The 17,129-nt window shown below is 40.0% G+C and overlaps 1 protein-coding gene across 14 annotated transcripts in view; it reads left to right on the top strand.

Annotated features, from left to right (window-relative positions):
- The window catches only part of LOC148840986 (nuclear factor 1 B-type), a 126,115-nt gene that overhangs the window by 67,970 nt on the left and 41,016 nt on the right, over nt 1–17,129 (top strand). For 10 of the 14 annotated variants that reach the window (XM_088905323.1, XM_088905917.1, XM_088905410.1 and 7 more), the window contains exon 3: nt 10,868–10,921. The exons of the other annotated variants lie outside the window; for them this stretch is intronic. In XM_088905323.1, the coding sequence (XP_088761449.1) occupies nt 10,868–10,921 (54 nt within the window). The remainder of the gene's footprint in view (nt 1–10,867; nt 10,922–17,129) is intronic. 14 annotated transcript variants of the gene reach the window in all.

Genomic DNA, 17,129 nt, shown 5'->3' on the forward strand with positions numbered 1-17,129 from the left:
TGTATTAAAATGCCAAACTTGTATTTTTAGAATTCCACGTTAAACATCCTGTTGGAGGTTTTATGTTTTACAAAGTCAAAGCACTGCCACATGTTCAGATGACAAAGTCTCATACAGGAGAGAGGTTCTGCAAAGGGTCACGTTGTGATGTCTGTGTGAAGGAATGGCCAACAGGAGCTTGAAGGCAGATGCTCCAATGATGCTGCTATTTTTTATGATGAATAGTATAGTGATCTGATTTTCTTACAGGGTGCATTGTGTGAGACCGGGTAGTTCCTCTGTGTTTGTTGTCCCGAATGAAAAGTCTGTTTCTTTGCACCATAAAACAGTCTTCTTTTCACCCTGTGGGGGTTTCTCAAGTAGACAGCATTGTTTAAAAAAATCACTGTATAAAGGGAGCTAGCATACTGGTACCATTAGTATGCACATCACTTCTCCACAGGGAATACACACAGGGACAGTCTATAAATGCTTCTGCACTCTCATTTTGTCAAATTTTGCATGCATTATTCTAAAGAGGGTAAAAAAGTTCTCTTTAGCTTGGCCTTTTTTTTTTTGGTTTGGCTGCGTTTCCGTGGCCTCGCAACAGTCAAGCTTAATTCCCCGATTGTAAGTGTTGCTTTCTTATTAAGGGAGGCATCCGCCTCTCCGAAATTGAATGTTGCACTCGTTTTCTCTTTTGCTTTGTTCACTCCTTCTTTTATTCATGACTGGAAACGTTTTTAAGCAGCTCACTGGTATAATACTGGAGCCCTGCAGTGAACAATGAAATTATTACTTTATAGTATTTAACTCAATCCATTACAGAAAAGCATACCATACTTTGTAATAGCTGAGCATGTCTGTTTCCAGACTCTCAGATACAGGACATTTCAAGACTTTGTATGTGACCTACTGCTACAGTTTGAAGATTAATGTAGGTGATATTTGATATGTCACAAGGTTTTTAAGGAAACTTTTTATGTAATCAGATTTAATCCTGTAATATAGACCATATTGTCCAGTTTACAATTTAATAAATACTGTTTCAACTGAAACAATGGAAAATGCATTATGAAATAACATTAGATGTAAAAGACTCACCATTGGGTAACATTACAGTTCCCAACATTAAGGTCTAAGGGTTCATTCTTAAGTCATGATATCTGTTTTTTTTTTAACCTTTTACCTGTTAAGCCCCGACTTACTCTTAATGTGAAAGTAGCACTGCATTTTAATTGTTCTTAATCACTGTAAAGTGTCCATATTGCACTGACACACATTAATCTGCTATAGAATATCAACAGCAATGATCATAGGTAGCTTGGCATTGAGGTTTTTCATCTGAATTCATATATCATACTGTCGTATATTCTGTGTGTGAGATGGAATGCTCTTTTACATTTTGTTTAGCAGGTATTTTTAAAAGGTGTTCTAAATAAATGAATGTCACTGCAACTAGGTACTTTAATTTGGATTGCATGGAAGACCAGATACATGCAGGTTTACTGAAATACTGTGATGTTCAGCTTTTCGTGTTAACCTTGCAGGCTTACCTTATATTTTGATATGCTACAGCAGGAATAATAATATTAATAATAGATGTTATGTTATATAGCTCCTCTAAAAAAAGTATTTATCTCAAAGCTCGTCACAATAGAGTGACACAACCTTTTGGTGACCGGGAGACCTGCATTAAACAGTAGGCAACTGTCTGCTTCAGACGGAGTGGCCTTGTGAGTCTTGTCACTTCCATCCTACCACGAGGGTATGAGAAAATACGTTTCTTTATTCCTTCATTGTTCTCGGGAATGTTTTGTTCGTTGTTTAATATGCACAGGCACTGGAAGCTCAGTCTGATGATTCTTCACGTTTGCCACCACCAGCCTTCAGAATTCAGCCTCTCGTATCTCCTCCTTTCGCTATAGTGTGTTAGCAGAGGGGTTTACATTATCACAGCTGAGAGCAAAATAAAAAAAAAAACCGAACACATGTCCCCTGCCCTTAGCTTCTGTCAACAGATTCATTTTTCTAAAACATTTTAAACTTGCATTAAAGTTTCAAAAGGTTCATCTCCAGTATTGGTTACCTTTAATAGAAGTGGGGCAGATCTAATAATAATATATGCGTAATATAATGATGCTACAAATTGTAATGTTGAAAATATCTCTATATGCTTTTGACAGCTATCCAAACTGATGCCCTAATATAACATTTACCATACTCACATTTTCCCTGCTTCTTTTGAGCTCTCATAATGTATAGTGAATGGCTCTTAGTATTTGAAGGCATCAGTCTTGATCCGTTTTATTGTAATTTGTCATAACACTGATGAAGATGGATTTCCTAAAGTTGGCTAGAAGCCTCGTTTTGTTTTAGATGGTTTGAGAGATATGGATGATGGATGCCCATTAATTATTAGTTGGCTCGCTTGCTCGTTTTCTCTTCTTACTGAAAGCAGAAATATTAGGCAGTGCAGGCAGAGGTTGTTTGGCTTTGTGCTGTGCAGAGTGGTGCACAGCATTACTGATTGGACACTGGCTTGATAAGATCCCCTTTCTCTCCGCTCAGCCGATTTCCTTGCACTATCTTATTTGGGTTATAACTCTCCTGATAAAGGCCCCTGTGTTTTGTCAACACAGAAAAAAAATGCCCACGTGAGTCAGATTGTTAGTTTTAGAGTCAAGACCCATGAAGTTAAGTAACTTTGGCTTTACTTCAGTTGATAGCAGCCAGAACTGAAGAGGATGCACCAAGTCTCGTCACAAACGCCAGTTTATAGGGAACTCTCACCATAAGGGGAGGCAACTTTGTACAGTAAACACCGCTAAGCAGAAAAGTGGGCGGAGGGGACTGCCAAATTAAATATTTACATTAACACAGCTGTATTGTTAAAACATTACAGCTCTAGTGCCTTGTAATTAGGAGATATTTCTGGAGTTTGTTCCTCTATAAACTTCTTTCCAAATACTAAGACTTGTCTTGGCTCCCCGTCCGTGCAGTGCTGGCACCGGGTTCTATACATGTGCACTGCACAGGCTGCATCTAAAATGGCTGCCAAGCTGCTCCTCCTGAAATGTCGACGGTATGCGCAGTGTGTGTGTGTGAGAGTTGTGAGTGTGCACTACAGAAGCCAAAAAAGAAAGTTTCCAAACTGTGATTACTTTCAATGAGGCGAAAAAAAAAGAAGAAAGCTGGGTTTCACACCAAGCTGGGAGTTGGCAGTGGGAGATGTGTTTTGCAGTGTTTATAAAATTGCAGCAAATGATAAGAGGGGGAAAGAGCGAGCAGTGCAAGGAGAAATGCTCGGCACAATAGACGGCCTTTGCAGCGCAGGAATTTGGGACCGATTTAGATATAATTATAATAATTATATGAAAGGTATGATAATTATTTTAATAGGGAAGAATGATTATTTTAATAGGAATGAAACGCATGCCAGCGTCCCTGAAGTCCAAACTTCGCCACACTATTCTCTTGTATCAGGAAGAGAATCGTGCTTTTTCTAGTTTTCTGAACAAGCAGTAGGAATATCGGTGCAGCAAACCACGTTGGGCCACGGAGATTTGGATTCGAGCGTATCTTTGAAAAATCACTCCCGTTTTCTTCCCCACCAGCAAGGGTTTCGCTTTTGCCGGGTACTCCAGGCAGAAACGTCATCAACAGAGCAAACCTCTCGAAGCAGACCACATTTCTGGTCATTTATTTATCGGCAGATTTTGTTGTGAATTCTGTACCTTGATAAGCTGGGACTCGTGTTTCATATGAATGTTCCAGTTCAGGGAGATTTTGCCTCCCTGTCTCGCACACTGACTCTTTGATGACAGCAGCACAGCAGCCGGTACCTCCAGATAAGAGAGTTAGCTGTGGGCAGCATTTCCACTAGCTAAACCAACTTCGTATTTATTGACAGATTGAAAACATGCTACAATCCTGTGCTGGCAAACAATTTTGATAATACTAGAATGCTCTGAGTAAAGAAGAAGGGTGGGAAATGATGCTATCTCTGCTTTTGGTCCGGATGTGCTTTCTTTTTAATTCCATTTCAGCTGCACGCCTCCTTCCTTCCTTTTTTAATCTTCCTTTCCGATTGCATCCGCAGACCGAGCAGTCTCGGTTAAGCCTGAAAACGTCACCGGCGTAACCGCGCGATTGTTGTCAATTAAGATGGGGTTCAACAGAAGGTTCCACAGAAGAAGCGGATCCAGGAGACCTGCGTTTAACTTAATCTGAACTTCAGACATGCCACCTGCCCTTTGGACAAGTCTGTTGTATCTTATTGTGGGATGATGTCATGTTTAGTTTGTCCAAACTACTCTGCTTGTGTAATAATTTTTTTTAAATTTCTGCTATAACATTTCACGTACCAGAACAGGGGTCTGAAGAGTGTTTGGGCGCTTTTTACGATGATACACTATGGGATGGATAAACAAGCAAAGCTTTTTGGCGAGAAGCACAATCCTGGAGACGAGCTTGAGGTCACTGACTGCACCCACTCTCTGGCTCGTGTTATGGAGGCACATTCAATCTGGAGAGCTACAGTTCTTGACAGAAATACTAGATACTAGCAATTTTGCGTTAATAACAATCGATTGTTTTAGAAACAAGACCTGGAAAAAGTAAATGCATAAAATGTTCTGAATGCATCATTACTTAAACGTTAAGATTCTTACACAAATGTTTGATTCTACCAAAGAAGCAAAATGTGTTTGAACTTTCTTGAACCTCTGCACATTTGCTTATAAAATACAGAAGTATTTTTGACTAAGTCATATTTTCATAGCACCCGTATTTAATTTTGAACTTCTTACAAATTGAAATTAAACAGACCAGCAGTCCACAATGAGATATTGAATAATGCATGTCTTTTGTTAACCTTTCAGAACTTTCTACAGATTTTTCAGGAAATCCCATTTAGGATTCTATTATAAGTACAGTATATACTGTACTGTATATTATACAAAATATGAGCAACTCATAAACAAAGCTTACTTTTATTCTTCAGCATATTTACAAAAATACCTGATCATAATGCCTTGAGAATTTATCAGAGGAATTTACTTGTCCAAAAGTTACAGTATGTTTTACTTCATAGGATATCTTTTTTCTTGTGCTTCCATTCAAAGCATAATTTCAGTAAGCACACAAGCCTCCCCCTCTTTCTGCAGGAATAACCGATTGAGGTAATGCAAAATGAGTTATCCCCGCTTTCTAAATGAACGCGCTTCCATTACTTTAAAAGGAGTTTGTTAATAAACTACATATAGTTGTTTTCTGCTGCTATGCGCCTTTGAGCAGAAGCTCTCTCCCGGTGATCTGAGACTCCCGCCCCAGTGCGTGGTTCTTAGAGTGCCAACAGCGGACCTGTGTGTCTCTCATGCCACTGTTTTGACAACAGTGAGCTCTGTACAGTAGGAGCCCTCTTGCCTGCCAATTCTGAGAGCTCCTGTTCCATTTCTGGCTTGGCAGCCGCCTGTCTGCTTGCCCGGCCTGCTCACCAGCTGCCAAGGAGAAGCAGCCTGCCTCCTGTCTTGTGTTCTGGCCTGGGTCTGACCCTGGCTCCCCTTGCCAGCTCAGACATGCCAGGGAACCCCTTTCTGGAGACAGGGGTGTTACACAGCAGGGAAATACCTAGCCTCCACAGGGGCTGGATCTGTTTTTTTTTAGCTTCTATCGTAATTTCTGTGTTTGTAAACTTATTAATAGTAATAGCAGTACTATTAGGGGTATATACTGTAGCTCACCAAAGCAGGTGTGACTTAGCTTGTTTTTGCAGTGTAGCTTCTGCAGTAATATTCCATTTGAAAGTTTCTTTTCCAGGACATTATTGCTCTTTGTCTTATGTATTGAACAGCCTGAACCAGATCTTTAAACGCTAAAACTAACTAAATGCTAAATAACTGTATGTTTCTTTGTATTATTAAAATGTCTGTTAAATGCAAAATATGGACAAACGTTGGCTGTTGCCAAGCTGCTTCTCCAGTGTTTAGCCAAGGAATGTCCCCTGATCGCACTTAGTTCATCAAACACTGAATTGTGCTTCTTCTTAGAGGCATTTTTATAGATAACCAATAGGAAATCTAGCAGATTTCCATATTTTACTTTTCTTCAGTAGGGTTTTATGGAAAGAAAAACAATTGTCCTCTCTAAAAGCTCCTTCTTGTCTCGCAGAGGAAGCACTACATGGAAATCTCTAGTTATTGCTGCGATAAGATCTGACAGCCATATTTCCAGAGGATTGCTGAGATTGTAACTGCTTGTTAATGCTTTACTTCACACTTTTGTTACCGTTTGCACACATTTGGCTGAAGTTTCATGTGATATGGATTTTAATGGATGACTCTCCATGAGTGCTCTCTTACAGAGTGAAGACCTAGTATACGGTGGAGGTGCCATAATACCCATAATATAGTAGTTTACACACCCAGAAGAAATGATTTAGTATTAAACCAGTCATTTCCCTTTCATAACTTCATCTATACTGGAAGAACACTCCCAAATACAAATAATCTTGTGGCAGTTGTATTTATCGAAAGCTTTCGTAATATTCTTTTGATTTAGACCAACATTCCAAAATCCAGTCTCAGCTATAAAAAACTCCACACTAGTAATCCTTAGCAGATGGGTGGGTAACACTCATTGTAGCGTCTCTCTAGTCTGCATGCTTGCTAGCAAACGTGCAGAACAGTTAGGGATACAAGGTATGTGTATTGATCCTGCTTGCATTTCAATTCCTGCCTGACTGGATCAACCTTGGGTAACTCTTCAGGAAATAGGAGCCAGAGGGCTCATGCAGGCCACTAACTGCAAACAAAATAAACTTCATTTGCTTTTGTGGGTAGGTGCTAATTTGCAAATCGGCCTTAAAAGCCGAGTTATCTGCATTATGTTGTCTAGCCGTGTTTGTATGAGACAACTGGATAACCACTGAAGGCAATTGTTTCTTTACCATCTTGAAACGATTCTGCTGTTTGGAGTAGTAACAGTTGTCTTACCACCTGCACAGCACCTTGATAGATTTGGCGAATAAAGGGCTGCTTTAAGAACGTGTGCTTACGTTGATATGTGTACACGCAAACTAGGTGTGACCAAAGATATGTAAAAAAATATCTTGTGCTATTTATTACAGGCCTAGTCTATAGCTTTCTTTGTAGTATGACTGCGTTTTTTTTGCCCACGCACAATGAGAGCTTTACAAAACTGTAAATTCCATACATTCTGTGTTTTTGGAGAGAATTGAGGATTTTGCTAAAATCTATAGTATTAGGATCAGTAGTTGTGTGATACTTGGTAACAAACTATTAGATGGTTTATCATTGGAGTTTAAAAGTCTCTTTTTAAATCCCCCCTTCTTATTCTGTTGAGTGTTTTTGTTACGTACTTTTTCTGCTTGTATTTACTGTACAAATCTGCAGATTTTTTGCTTTTCTACTAAAGGAAATAACATCCAAAACTGAGAACTCATTGGATGTCAGAAATGAAACCTTTTTGATCAGGGAAGAGAAATAGTTATGAACTCAACAAGAAACCGTTGGTGAAATTAAGATCAACACTTAGAAATGCAGTCTTCGAAAATGTGCTTTTAACCTAACATACATTAAATTACTTCCATCTGTGGAATTAATTAATCTATGGTCAGAATCAATCAGTGTTTATGTGACATTTATTCATTCATCATCGGCTGTCCCTCGTGTTCAAGGATGATCCGCTTTTATGAACCTGAAGGTGAGCGATGAAGCCGATAGGTGATCCGCAGATGAACAGCTGTTCTCCCGAGACAGGATTTGCTCCTTCTTTTTGCATAAAGTACTTAAAGTCACTTGCGTGGGCAATCCAGATTCTTCTCTAAGAACTTGCAAGTTGTAGGAGCGTCGTCGGTGCAGAGAGATCATTCTTTCCTAATCTGAAAACACCATCCCGCTTCAGATAAAAAAAGCCTCTGTGCAGTATTTCAAATAAAAGTAGTTCTGTGCACACACAAACGGGAGAGCAACGAACACGTACTGGCCTCACTGGGGTGAAGAGGGAGCTGTGACCAGCACGTTGAAATGCACAAGAAGCATGTACTTGCTTGAGTCATAAATACATTTCCAAATCTGCTTGTGTCTGTATCTCTCCAAATTCGTGTTGCAAATAGTCTGCTTGTAAACTTACATTGACTGCACTGCAGACTAGCGAACTAGGACAGGCATGTTTTTGTATAAAGTGGAATATACAATCCATGATTAACAGCCACCTGGGTTGGACCTTGTTGTATATGTTTTAGATGCACGATGGGTCTGGAATATTATCGGTTGTGATCTTGGGAATTTATACAATTGAGAAAATTAATGTGAGTGATGTGGGGGCGTATTTGTGCCATGTGCTCTCCAGGCCAGCCGTTCTGCAGTACAGCAGTGAATCCCGGGCCAACAGTGTTGTATAGGAAAGCTGAAGTTTGTGACACCAGATCAGTTGTGCAGAAAGCAGCGGACTTTCACCATGGAGTCTTGACACTCTAAATAGCGCCGAGTGTCCCATGATGTATCTCTTGTCACGGTGCCTCCGGATGCGAGGATCTGACAGTCTTCGCAGGCAGAGCGAGCCCAGGCTGCGAGGGGAAAGCACGGCGGGAAGCACTCTGTAGTGCATCGGAGGTGCTTGTGATTCGGTCACGGCTTCCCTGGGCGTCCTGCGCTACTTTTACAACATCAACCGCTACGTTTCCCAGGAACTAGACAGCCTTGGCGGCGGGCATGGAGTTCTTCCCCTCAGGGTGTAAGGACTGTCTTCTACAGCTGAAGACGCTGTTATGAAGTGCATCGAAAGGGCTTCTGTCTGGTTTTGCCGTTATTTAGTTGTAGCTCACTGCAAATAAGCACATTCAGCTTCACATTTCCTCTCTCTTGAGGTTTGATAGCCTGTGGCACTTTATACTGATGAGCTACAGATCCATATATTCATTTTTATGTTGATCAATTTGGCATTTTTGAAACATTTCAATACAGGCCTAAATGTACAGTTTTCTTTTAGTTTGATGTGTACTGCTGAATATTAAATGGAAGCCTGTTTCCTGTTCCCTTTTTATACTCTTTCAAGTTACACCAAAAGTTAACCTATAAACTCGTTAACACATTTTTTGAACCGACCAGTATAGGTTAGCACATGCACCTTCGTAAGGCCACTTCTGCAGATGTAATTTAATTGTTGTTTGCTTTTAATGTCAATAGCTGGATTCTTTAAAATGGGTGGATGAAGCTTGGCAGTTAAAAAGAAGGTGAAAGGAAGAAACATTCATCTGTCAGAAGACCAGGCTGACACCATGCACTGTGCAGGGTGGGGATCTGTGGAAAAAACCAAGGAGTGTCACGGAGCTACTGTGTCAAGTTATATTAGCAGTATTAGTAACAAAATGAATACTTATTAGGCTGCATTAGTCATGAGAAGCGTGTGTCTTCAAATCGTAAATGCACACTGAAGCGAACTAGAAACTGACTTTAAGGCAGTATCCACTTCTGTAGGAGGCATTGTAAGGAGTTAAATTTGCAGGGTTTTTTTTTCATCCATGCTTAACGTATGGTGAAGTTCCCTCCCTTCTTTGTCATTGTTGAGTTCCAGCCAAGAACATTCCGTCTTTGCAGCGCTGTTTAATGGTCAATTTTAAAGGGAAGAAAGTAAATCCCACCAGTTTTTTTTTCTGAAACGGAGCTCGCACAAACTTCATATACAAAAAATGTTGGAAGGGGCCATCTAAGTTCACTGTCTAGGATAATTGCACTGGCTTTTCTCGTATTAGGCAATACAAATCCTCTCCTGAGGTGTTCTTTCTTTCTTTCAGGATGCTGTCTTCGACAGTGTGATATGGCTATGGGGAATCTGCATAGGGCTTTTAATTGGACAGTGCTAGATGTTTTTAAACAAGGGTGTGATCAGCTGTTTTAATCAAGAAAGTAACTTACACAGGCTGTCTATCCCCTCAATGCAGAATAAGGTATTGTAGGTAAAAGGGATCCACAATCTGGAAAGTTCTCGTGTAGTGTGTTTCAAATGTAGAACAGGATGTCTTATGAGTCTCCGATAGATAGCTAAAGTTATGACTGTAGCACCAGAAAAGGAATGTATCATGCGTCAACTTGTCAGCTGCTGACCTTTGGAGGCCTTAACCCTGCAGATTCCATTTTTGTGTTATTGCTGTGTTTCATCCGTATAAAATTAACTCCGGGTTCAGATATTTCAAGAAAAGACTCAGTTTTGTTTATATTTCCCATAGAATATGCATTATATATATATTAAACTAAACTTTGCACTTTTGCAGTTTACAATGAAGTATATAAAGTTACAAAAGTATATATTGACTGTGCAGGGCAAGACCGTTCATGACCTAAACTGTAATACTACATACTGTAAAGAGTTTTTAATTTTTTTTGTTGCATCAATCAGTTATTCATTGATTGTTTTGCAATGAATTGTTAAATGTTTTTCTTGCAAATCTGCTTAAGATATCCAAAAGTAAGATGTCCCTTTAAATTTCTTTAAATGAAAAAGAATATATCAATTATTCTTAAAGTCCGTAGAATTCATAAATGGCTTGTTCAGTATAATAAACAATGGAAGGCAGTCTACAAATATAGGATTCCATGAAAATATAGAATAAAATACCAGGTTCCTGTATTCAAGTCCATGGCATGAGGTAAAAGCCTTACATACCATAGACTGAAGAGAATACTGACGCTCAAGTTTTTTGACTAGGATTTTCTTCTAGTTCACTGTAAAGAATGAAACATTGACAGGTGGTCCTGCTGTGTTAAGGTTACAGTCACCGGTTGAAAAGTTGAGGTTCAAGAATGTACACGTTTTTCACAGAATTTTTTCCTTATAGTAAAATGCCTTTTCTTTTTTTCATTTTCAGACTCCCAGCAGTCAGGAAGTCCAAGTAACAATGAGCCTGGCAAGAATCCTCCAGGTGTGTACCCATGAATAAATATTTGCATATATTCAGTAGAACAAAGGTAGACCTTATGCGTAGAAATTTACATAGTATAGCAACAAGATGGGGCAGGCAGCATGACTGGAAGATTGAGAAGGCATTTGCCTCTGTAGAATTGCAGTCATTTGTGTCACAATCAGTCCTACATACATTGTTGTTTGTGCTAGAGGTATTTTTTTCTACCAAAATACCCTTGGTCGGTTGAACAGTAGTAAATTTCAAGCTCATATGAATGCAAGTAGGTTTCATATCCTGCTGGTTTCTTAGGTTTACGGACAGAAAACATTCCATTCAATGGAGAATTCTATGAAAATGTAATAAAAGTAAAATACTGAGGATAAAAGAGGTGCCAGAACTAAAGTACATTTAACAAGCCTGCAGAAAACAAGCCCAGTTCTTAATTTAGAGCAGTGGAGTGCAGAATTTGCAAAATACCCCAAATAATAATTTTCAGAAATTTTGGAGTGTTAGAAGCATGGAAATAAAGTGAGTGAAGCTGAAAGCTGGTGGGAGTTTACTGTTACTTCTGGGGTAGTCAAGTCCCAGTCCTTCCAATCCATTGCAGTGCTGTTCTTTAATGAGCCCACAGAATTCCATCAGTACATGAACTGCTGAGAAAGGGTGGGTACTGGCACGTGGCATATTATAGCATAGCATATCTTATCGTTTTCCTATATTCTCATACATTAAAGGATTTCTCAAGATTATTGTTTCTTTTGATATTTGCTGCATCTTGACTTGTGCACCTGGTTTAAAATTCATTATTGGTATAGGCACAGCCCTTATGAGTAGCCCGTGTTTAAGCCTTGAAATCAAAATGTTTGGAATCATTTACGTTTTAGAAAGTGAAGGTCACTTTAACCACAGTAAACTTGAAACAAGCTATAGTTAATTGAACACTTTTCAGGGTGGTTATTAATAATATTATTTTGGTAATGTCTAGTGAATTTATTAGAATACACTTTAATATGTATTTCTTCATTCAAAACAGGCTGGCTGTGCGAGAGTAAATTCATACAGCATGCCTTTTGTATTAAGTTGGGGAAAATTTTTGTCCACTGACAAAAAAATTGGTTTATGCATAAGGATGAAACATCCTGTACTTCACTGGTTTTGCAGAAAACAAAAACCTAAACAAAAACATGTAATACTATATAAAAGTCATCAGGGACATTCCTCACTTATTTATTTGCAGTTCTGTAATGTTGACAGGCTTTGTTTTCATCATTGGAAGAAGCACTGATAATGGTTTTCTGGAGTAAATAGCTTTGGTGAATATCCCCCGAAGATATTCTGCATGTATCCAAATGCACCTCGCTGTCACACACCGTACGTTTACGCTTTCAGATGGAAACCTGTCCAACAGCTGCTTGCAGGTTTATTTTCTTAATTCCTCTACCTGGGCAAACACGTTCAGAGTCTCTTTCTTTTCCTCCAGTGTGGGGTAGGTGTATCTACGTGTTCCTCACCATCGCTTTCGGAGATGTTGTAACCATTTCAGCCGAGGTGTGACACATGCAGGCTCCAGGAGGGCTTTATTTCCGCCCGGTGGAGTGGATTACGGGGAGGTTAAGTGGTTTGGCCCCGGGGTTATTCAGGGTCTTCGAGGCAGAGCGGCTCTGAAAACACAGGGCACCCTGCTGTCCAGTGTGACGTTTGCGCTGCTGTTACAGAGTTATTGTCTGGAGCCCTGCACTGCATTATGACTTAATTAAACATGGTGCAGACTTAATCACCTTCAGCATTTGCAACTACTGGTATTCAGTAGTTGATAAGAACATCTTAAAATACTGTATACACATACAGCATATCTTCTAAACAGGGAAACCGTGAAAGCATCTTCTCTTTGGCAATTTTGTTTCCTTCGAACAGCTCAGCCAGTTTTGTGGTGTATCTGTGCCCTCTCTGTGGAGTCCTGATTACGGTATTCTGTTGCTTTCTTGTGGCTTTGTGCTCTGTGCCAGCAGAAGACTGCAACTCTGTACCTCAGCTGGAGGAGGTACAAAAATTGATTTCCATTTTTTTCTTTCGTACTTCATCTGTCTGACTGTAATGAAATCTGACTAGCGCAAGTGTTTAGCCGTCATTTAAACACACGAGGTCAGGCCAGTGACGTGTGCACAGGGTGGCTAAGAAGTGGTTTATACCTTTGCTGTGCCCCTCAAGGCTGGCATGTCTGTGCCACCAGTGTGTGGTGCCACCTCACATGAGTTTTGCGTGCACCGCAGAGAGATAGAGACGACCACTTCACGCCACATCTCCAGCAGCAGAAGTCTACACGAGCACAATACCTTCCGTTCTTTATTATTTCATGCTAGTTTTCCTTCTTTCCTGTAGTAAACTATGGCGTTCTTGACCTAATATTTACACTGCTTTCCACTCAGTGTGTACTTCAGCTTGGGCTACAGGCAGGCAACACTGCTCCAAGGCCAGAGCTTTTCATCTTCCTCCTTCAATCACACTGTAAAGGAAAGGAGCAGGGCACTCACGTGTGGCTGCAGTCCGTGGAATTCTAACCTTTAACAGTGGATGCAGGAAAATGAGCTATGAAGGTTAGCGGATTAGGGTTTGATAGGATTAGAAGGGGCAGAAAAGGATAAGTCTGTACTTGCTAAAGTACACGTTTGCTCCGGAGGTTCAAAAAGCAATTAAATTAGATTTTTGCTTTCTACTTTGGCATCTGTAAGTATGGTATCTGAGGTTGCTGAACTTTGAATTTAGTGGGACGTAAAGCGATCATTTGTATTTGCAGGTAAGCAGAGATAAAAATCCTTGTGACACCGTACTGTATATATGCAGACAAGCCCTCTAATCCAACATACAGTAGGAACATTCCCTCCTGATACGCTGCAAGATGAGTAAGATGTAATGTGGATCTTTTAGCTTCAGTGAACTTTTTAGAAATAATTTCTGCAAAATTGTATGCAAAACAAAAAAAAATAGAAACAATCTTTCTAATCACTGATTGTTAATATCTTATTTTAAGCACAAAAAACATTCTGTAGTTTATTCAGGCTTAAAGAGTTAAACCTTTGTTGCCAAAGTCAGCACTGGACTTCTTCGGAATTAACAGCGAAACATAAATCATAGGACACAAGAGGGAATTATGTGGAAGTGCCTTTAATACTGAGAACAGGAGGCACTTCTTCACACAAAGGGGTGTGAGATTCTGGAATAGGCTACAGTATCTAGCTTTGCTGCTGAAGCTGTTATCCTGGCTTCTTTCAAGAAATGGCTGGATGATCAGTCGGTTTCTACCAATCACACCATTCAGGTCGGCCAAACGTTCCTGCCCCAAGGGAGTGATTTTGAACAAAAGCATGACCCAGCACACGCAAAACACGTTATGAAAAAAGTTTATGCTGAAGCAGTCGCTGGAGAGGGCAAGAATGGATAAAAAGCAGTCTCAGGGTTTTAAGCAATTGTAACCTACAACGATTGGATGTACAACATTTAGGGAAGGAAGAATAAAACAAACTGGTGCAGTTTCTTCTGCGTCCGGCAGCAGTGATGGAGCCTCCCTAGCACAAAGCTCAATATAGTTGAAGGATGGGCTTGGCCTATGTCTGCATCTGGAAATGTTGCGTACAGTGCTTCACCTCAGACTTGTGAGGCACCCGGAGCTAATTAATATTAATTTACAATGCACAGCAATTGCATGCCCTTAACAGACACTGTATCTCTGAAAGTCATTTATTGAGGGACAAACTGAATTCTGTGTAATTGTATAGGATGTTGCATATACACAGCAATAGTGTCGTTGTCATTATTATTCATATGCGTCTTCTCAATTTCTTTTGTATTGTTGGTAAACACTGCATTAATATTAGTATTCTGACATTTTGAATACTAAAAAATGAGACATTTTCTCTTGTTATGTTGGGTGTCTCCTGTGTCTTTTTTTTGTTATTGATTTGAAATATTTCAGTTCTTTCTCAATGGCCTGTCTTTATGGTCTGTAGAACTGGTTCTCCCCAAGGTTTGCTCTGAGAAAGTCTCCCTGAGACCACGCTTTCCAAGTGCAAATACCAGATAGTGACACTCAAGTCATTAAAATCACCTCGTGAGGAAATGATAATGATCCCACACCTTAAAAGATGTGTAACCACTAGTGCTGAAACCCTCTGCAAAGCCCGGTGCACGATGGATACCTTGTATTCCCTAGCAGTTATTCTGACAATAAGGCTTGCTTCACCACTGAGTTCTATTATCAGGAGCTAAGACGTTTGTCCTGGCCATGAGTGTTTTATCCAGTACTCAAAATGTGTTCCCAGAAATTCTGTTTTTAACTTTGATAGAAATACACTAAGGTTCCTGCTTTGCTGGGGTTTAAGTAGGCAAACAGAATAGGGATTTAGGACAGTAGCTAATTAGAAGTGCCTGCAACTACTGACCTTCCATAATGTTAATAATGTTAAGTGATGCAGAACTTATTAAAACAATTAAGAGTGTGCTCTTTTTTCCACATAGTTTGAGCGTTTAAGCTGTTTAATATTTCTGTTCACTGATTTGTACGGTACGGTGATATTGTAGCGAATGCATTTTTAAAGTGAAGCAAAAGCCAGTTATATGCTTCTGTTACTTTCCAGAGCCCAGTGTGGTACAACAATGCATTCTCTTTCTTAGCCTTTGGCTAGTAATTCTGTGTACTGTCTGAATTTAATTAGGGCTACCTACCAGCAGTGTGCACTTGAAAGTTTGAAGTACAGTGGCTGGCACTCTGCCTGCGAAGAAACAATGGCAGCAGTCTTACCATTAACATTCTTGGCTTAGGAGAGTTTATTTCTGGGAGTGATTTCAATGTAAAACAAGACTGAGTGTGGCATTTTTGAGCAAAAACCGATGCTGAATAGTTTATCAACCAACGTCCTTGTAATTATTACAAATTGTGGATGCCTCTTTTCGGCCTCAACCAGTGTTTTCTTTTTTGTCCCAGTGTGTAATACATTAAGAATGAAAATAATCAGAGCTTAATTTAGTTATACCTCTGAAACAGGTCTGTATATTTGACTGCCAAGCAAAACATGACAATCGGCAGATTACTGTAGAAGGCTGTGTTCACAGAGCTGTTATACAGGATGCTGCACTGAATGTGAATTGTGGCTGAGACAATCTCAGTATTGCTCATGAACCGACTTAGTGCTGGGTCGGTCTTTTTTTTTTCGTAGTTGTAGCCACATCTATTTCATCCCTGACGTTATTCTTACACATCTGCTATTTAAAAAATATTAGGAAGATTTTTATATCCGATTTCAACCACATGGCACTTGTTGGCACTGTTCAGTTAATCAAATCCTGTTTGTTTCTTTTGTCCAGTAAACTGCAACTAGCAAATTATAACCCACATCTTTAAATTAAGTTTTCACAAATTGCTTGAAAAGTGGAACTCCCCAGCGGTCCAGCAGGTAAAGATGTTTGTTGCGGGTTCGAGGTTGGATGACACCAACTGATCAGGATTTACTCAGCAGTGACACACAGTTGACTTTGGCAGTAGTCATCTAGGGATTATTCGGTGAAGCAGTGACTTCTGCGATAAGTTGGGTGCCTCTAGGCTGGTAGTGATGTCAGTGACTGACATGCTACTCCTACAGGCAGCCTTACATCTCCCATAAGTCCCTGAAGCACTTGTAGAGATTCAGAAAATGAGCAGCTCATTTGTAGGGTGGATTAGACAGGCCTGTCTGCCCTTCCTCACTCTTTCTGTCACTGAACCTGCTGCTGTGAGCTGAGACATACCTGTAATTCCCAGTGGATATATAAATATAATTGGCGATTCTATTTGAAAAAGTGTGTAAGAGAATTGTGGCCTTGTGTTACAACCTCAAAAAGAAGCAAAACCTCAACGTGAACCATCACATTTCCAGACCCAGTAAGATCTTTACAACCTCCGTTGGTGTCAGTTCACCTCTCGTTTCATGAATGAGGAAGACTTCAGTTTGACCGTTGTCTTACTGTCTAGCCAAATGTGTTCTGCTGATTTGCTCGCTCAATGGGTTGTGCTGGAGTATAAAATTCAAGAGAATAGAGCTTAACCTCCGGAGAGCTTGCAGAGATCAGGGACGTGCTTCCCAGTGTTCATGAAAGCCTGGTGTGGAAAATCGCCTCCAACTCTTTTCCTCTGTTCGGTGATCCATATGGTTGAACCTCTCATCTCAGACATCTGGTACAACTCACCTCATATATC

This window comes from Atractosteus spatula, chromosome 1 (genome assembly GCF_055471065.1).
Source record: "Atractosteus spatula isolate fAtrSpa1 chromosome 1, fAtrSpa1.hap1, whole genome shotgun sequence".
NCBI classification, from domain to species: domain Eukaryota; kingdom Metazoa; phylum Chordata; class Actinopteri; order Semionotiformes; family Lepisosteidae; genus Atractosteus; species Atractosteus spatula.